A 6,195-nucleotide genomic window follows, 5' to 3' on the forward strand; every position below is an offset into this window, starting at 1 on the left:
TGTGATAAACTTTCTACAGCAAAATATTCTTTTCTCTATTTCAACACCTACAATAATCTCTCTACCACCTCTCATGTCCTCATCCTATGTACTTTATCTCTCATTCATAATACATGCTCTGATCTCCCTTTTCTCATTATTCCTCATTTCACAACCTCATACCATCAATCATATCTGATCTAGAAACCATCCCCGACTATATTTTCCTCCAATCAAAGCTCATATCCTCGGTACCTGAATCTTACCAAAGACATAAGTAATGTATGCAAGTGTCTCCTATGTAAATTCTACCCCAGGACCGTAGGAGACACATTATAGGATGCGTCGTTATTTCTTCTTCTTGACTATAATAATAGCAGGAAACAATTCCTATTGAATATTACACTGTAAGAAGAATTACATAAAACATTATAAACAAAGGGGAAAGTTAAAATGGAAAACACATATCCCATTATACACACAAAACACAACAAGCCACATTCTTGGGTAGAAGTAAAGCCCATTCCCCCCCCCCCAAAAAAAAAAACCCAAAACACAAAAACAAAAATGAAATGAAACAAACAAACAAACAAACAAAAAAGAACAACAACAACAACACACAGTTTGACCAAGCCATTCCCCTGCCAAGAGACCACTGCTAGGAGGGAAGTCCAACTTAATCCATGCTAAATAGTGGGTAGAATAATTAGTCCATTAATGATAAACTAGGCTAGTCCTTCACAGATTCTCACTCCTACTATGGAAGCTTACTGTGTCATAGCTAGCAAAGTCACAAGTCTGTCAAGTTTCTAAATTATTTGGACATTTTTTTTCTGTCTCTTTTCCAGGCACACATCATGTAAAATTTTGTCTTTTTGTATTTCCCCAGAATTTGGAGATTATTTCTTTATGCCTTCTCTAGAGCTCCCATGCCCCTCTGTATATGGCTGCTAGTCTATCAAGGGTGTGAACTTCGTGATGGCATAAACAGTACGATTTGTTTTTCCTTTTCTTATCCAGTCTTCTCCACAAGGCAGATGTTTTTTTTTTTCCTTTTAAACCCTAATAAAATTATCTTCAAATATTTCTTTTGTTCATTCTTCAATTATTTTATGAGACTAAGAGCCCTAAGAGTGGGACTCAACCTCCCTTGAATCAATGTGACACACATACAATATCTCCAATAAGAGAAAACAAAGACATTGAGATAGACAAGATGTCAGAAAAAATTCAAGGGTCTTCCTTTGACCATATAGAGGACTCATTTAAGCAGATTCATGAAGGAAGGAAATTACTTTAGGACCTAGACAGAGAAGAAATTGAAGAACGGAGGAAAATTTCAGTAAAGAAATTAAGACACTGAAAAGATTCTATCAGAGACCCTGGAAATTAGATGATCAGTCATTCAGATAAACTAAAATCAGATAAACAAAACTAAAATCATTGTCAACAGATAGATAAGACACTGAAGGCATGTCAAAATCATTTGGTAACAAACAACAGTTCCAAATTTCACCCAATCTTTTCCCAGTGACACTGGAAAAATATATACCCTTACCAAAAGAAAAACAGATAACAGCTTGTTTCTTTAAGCAAAAATAGATATGAAAAAGAAAGAAAATGAAGACACAAATGATGTGGGAATCAGCATTATACTCAGGGTGAAATCACAGCCAAATTGTAAAAGAGAGCTCTTATCCCATATTTTGTTTTACTGAAAAAATACTTTAAAAATGCAGTGGATTTAAATGTTAAAAATTCCTAGACTTGGAACCATGACTAATAGATTAATCTGGTCTTAATATTTAATGAGCGTTTTTAGGTTAAGGACTACTAGTCTCATTACATTGATCATCCAGTGTGTGTGTGTGTGTGTGTGTGTGTGTGTGTGTGTGTGTGTGTGTGTGTGTGTGTGTGTCTCACTATGATGGTATACTTTTAAAATATACATATGACTAATGTAACAAAAGAATGTTTAGAGAATTATATTTAATCAATTGGAGAAAGTACTGAATAAGGAATCTGTCACTTCAAAGAGACATAATTGAACACCATTTTGAAGCACCATGCTGAGAAAGAAAACTATAAATTACCCCACTAAGATGAAGAAAAAAAATAATGGATCAGCAGTACACATAGAAAATCATGGATTTATGATGGTTTGTTGCAAAGACAGTATGGTTCTCATCAAACTTTTTTCCTGGTTAGAGTTTTTCTCAGGGCAACTTTAACATCTTTGTTCCTCAAGCTGTAGATTAAAGGGTTCATCATGGGGACCACAATGTTGTAGAAGACAGATGATACTTTTCCTTCATTCAAAGATTCAACTGCGGAAGGTTTTAGGTACATAAAAGCACATGATCCAAAGAATAGGGAAACAGCAATTATGTGGGAACTGCAGGTACTGAAGGCTTTTGACCTTCCTGCAGTGGTCCTTATTTGGAGGATACTAGAAAGAATGAAGCCATAAGATATAAAGATGACTATACTGGGTACAGTGATATCTTTCCCCCCTACAATGAAAATCTCCATCTCGTTGACATAGGTGCTGGTACAGGAGAGCTTCATCAAAGGCAGGAGATCACAGAAGTAGTGGTTGATGGTGTTCCCATCACAGAAGGTCAGTCTCAGGATGCATCCGGTGTGGATCACGGCATCAAAAATCCCCATCAAATATGAGGCAAGCATAAGATAGGAGCAGACCTTAGGGGACATGGCAACATTATACATGAGTGGATTGCAGATAGCCACATAGCGATCATAGGCCATTGCTGTCAGGACATAACATTCAGAGATGACAAAGAAACAAAAGAAGTAGAGTTGAGTCATGCATCCTGCAAAACCAATAACGTTCTTCTTTAATACAAAGTTCATCAGCATTTTGGGTGTAACGACAGAAGAATAGCAGAGGTCTATGAAAGACAAGTTAAAAAGGAAAAAGTACATGGGGGTGTGAAGGTGAGAGTTCAGCCCAATTAGAAGGATCAAAGTCAAATTTCCCAAGGCAGTGATCAAATACATTACCAGAAAAACTAAGAACAGGGGTATTTGGAGGTCAGGGTTGTCTGTTAAACCCAAGAGAATGAATTCTGTTACCAGAGAGGCATTTGTCAGAACCATTTTCCTCTAAGAGAATCTGTGGAGATAGAAAAGAAACGGTGAAAATAAAGTGTCACAGAGAATTTACAAGTGTCTCATATATGTGACACATATATTGAACATGGCTGGAAGTCACACATGCTTTTGTCTATGGGAGGCAAAGTCAAATCAATGCTAATCAAATAGTAACATGATTCAGTATAAAACATTATTAAGTTCTGGATACCCAGTGTTTGGCATGTTAATAATACTTAATAGTGCTTTGCTATGTATTTGAGTCTGAACTAATTACATCTTACAATTGTCTTCTCACTTGATGTATGTTATATTCACCTCAAACACTTAAAAGCAAGGCTATTATGTCTATGTTATGTGACTTAGCTTCACTTTGGGCATTTCACAATGAATAAATTGTCCAAAACAAGTTGTAAATCATACATGATTTGCTTCAGTTTCAGGGATGTCTCCAGAAATGAATTACATAAATGTAGGACATTAGCATAAATTTCAAAACATCCATACATATAATTTACAGCCTGAGCAAATTGTACATATATGCACATGCACATACATATGTAGTTAATAAAACAATGAAGCTGTAAACTTGAATGATACCATAGGGAGTTATATGAGATAGTTTGATGTAATGAAAAAGTTATAATCTCAAAAGATGAAAGACAAAATTAAATATTAATTTACCATATTTTAGAGAGAAAACAGTGATGTCTCTTTATTACCTTGTCTTGCTATCCCAAAGGACAGTATCAAGATACAAGACTTGGCATTTCTCAGGATCCAAGAATCTGAGGAAACAAAATAATTTCTCATATTTCTTGGAAATCTCTCTGAAATGCTGCTCATAAAATATAATGTGAATCTTTATTCCTCCTACACACTAGATAAAATATACCACTTTTCTTGTGTTCACTCTTGCTATTGGATAAAACACATGAAAATTATTTTATATTTCATGTCAAATTTTATGTCTTTTATTGTACTTGCCTGTTAATCCACAGTAGAATCTTTCTCAGTCTATTTCCAGCACAGATACCAGTTATAAAAATGAAATGAGGTAGTTTATTTTTCATCCTAGGCCATGATATATCTTTGGGTCCTAAGAGAATAAGGTATGACCTTCTCTTAGGGATTGGTATGTCTTCTATACTTATGCCATTATTGAACTCCCATCTCCCATTGACCTTCATCTCATAAGGGAAATCTTGTTTCAGTTATATTGTTTTTCTTCCTTGTGAATACTTAACAGTAATATTCCACAGAGTTCCATTAAATTTTCTTATACTTTATTCAAAGTTTTCAAATATGTGGAAATATATTTAATGCATAATCTCTCCTGAGATTTACCCAAACCACTTTTTAGAAATTGTTTTTTACTGCATTTATTTTCAATGAACTGGATGAAACCTACAAAGTCCCCCCTAATCCTGATTAAATACTGTTGTTGATCAGCACTCCCTCTACAAAGTCACTTTACTATGTTTCACTTTGTCTAAGTGTTCCCATTGCTGTGATGAACTACCCTGACCAACCCAGTTTATACAGGAAGGCATTTTTGGGAGATTATTACACATTCAGAACACCAGTTAGTCCATGGACAACATGGCAGGGAGCACTTAGGAGGTAGGCATGCAGCAGGAGCAATAGCTTAGAGATCACATTTAATATACAGGTTGCAAGAAAGGCAGTGGCTGGGTTGGGTTTTTGAAAACTCAAAGCCCACATTGAGTAACATACATTCCATACTAAGACCACAGATACTCCATCAAGACCACACCTCCTAACCCCTCACATACAGTTCTACTAAACAGGGACCAGACATTTAACCATATGATCCTATTAGGGTCATTCTCATTCAGACCACTACACACACCAACTAAACTTTTATGATAAATCTAGAAATATTCAAAGCAAGTACACTGCTCAGTCTTTAAATGCACAGTATATTAATGAGGCCAATAATTTTTACACTCATCATAATAAGAGTAGAGGACATGTAGCTAGATAGATAAGTTATTAAACACCTCTGTTTCCCAGTTTCCTTTGTGTAATTTAGGAATAGATAAATTGTTGTGGGATATTTTAATTGCATCCTGACATTTTTATTATTATTTTATTTAATTTTATATAACAAAGTCCAATTAAATGAAACAAACATTTATACACAATATTTGGGAATTTGGGCGTCGTTCTTTCCAAACTACTTCTTGCTGGTAAGGGGCGCTATCATGGGGGATTCTAAGAAGATTCAGAAATCCTGGCTGTATTCTGCTGCTTTGTCCAGCTGTTTTGAATGTAGGATCACCTTGTATCTGTTTCAGGCGGTCTGGCATGATCAAACCACATTAGTCTGGAAGGAATCCACATCTTTTCATTTTCTGTGGAAACAAAAATAGAAATCCTTTTCCCCAGTAACTTGTCCTTCAACTTAAATTTTGGAGTCAAAGCATTTTTTTTTTATTTAATTTATTATTTTACATGTCGATCCCTCCCTCCCTGCCCCCATCCCTCCTTCCATCCTTCACTCCCTTTTACCCTCTCTGCCCTCTCACATGCCCTCTAAACACCCTCCCCTCCCATCCCCCCACCCCAATTCCATATGTAGGGGGAATGCCATCCAGTTGGGGTCATGTAGATCTGACAGGTCCTGTGAAGTAGGGACTAGGGCTTCTCTCCTGTCTCTAGATTAAGGCAGTTATCCCTCCATGGGGGATATGTTTGCAAAGTCCTTTTTTGCACCGGGGATACATCCTGGCTCCACTGTCTGAGGTCTCTTAGACTGCTCAGTCCTTCTGGCTGAGACTCATATTCAGGGGGGCCTGAGTCAGTCCCATGCTGGCTTCCCAGCTATCAGTCTAGTGGCCGTTAGCTCCTCCTTGTTCAGGTAAGCTGTCTCTATGTGTTTCTGCCGAATGGTCTTGTCCTCTCCATCTGCATCTGGGTTCTAGTTCAACTCAGTGTTTATGTATGGGTGTTTGATCCTGTTTTCAACAGGCATTAGTTGAGGGCTCCATGGATAAGTTAGTTGTTGATCTCACTCTCCGGGAAGGGCATTTATGATAGCCTTTCCACGGAAGCTGAGATTGTTAGTTGGGAGCAGTC

At 36.8% G+C, this 6,195-nt stretch overlaps 1 protein-coding gene across 1 annotated transcript; it reads right to left on the bottom strand.

The window, feature by feature from the left end:
- Positions 1–2,166: 2,166 nt before the first annotated feature.
- LOC127231563 (olfactory receptor 8B3) lies at positions 2,167–3,099 on the bottom strand. Its single transcript, XM_051197169.1, has one exon. The coding sequence runs from the start codon at positions 3,097–3,099 to the stop codon at positions 2,167–2,169; it is 933 nt and encodes a 310-aa protein (XP_051053126.1).
- Positions 3,100–6,195: the final 3,096 nt, after the last annotated feature.

Source organism: Phodopus roborovskii, unplaced genomic scaffold (genome assembly GCF_943737965.1).
Source record: "Phodopus roborovskii unplaced genomic scaffold, PHOROB, whole genome shotgun sequence".
Taxonomy (NCBI): Eukaryota; Metazoa; Chordata; class Mammalia; order Rodentia; family Cricetidae; genus Phodopus; species Phodopus roborovskii.

Excerpts from the sequence above, each read along its gene's own strand:
- LOC127231563 (XM_051197169.1), bottom strand. The coding sequence starts at position 3,099 with ATGGTTCTGACAAATGCCTCTCTGGTAACAGAATTCATTCTCTTGGGT.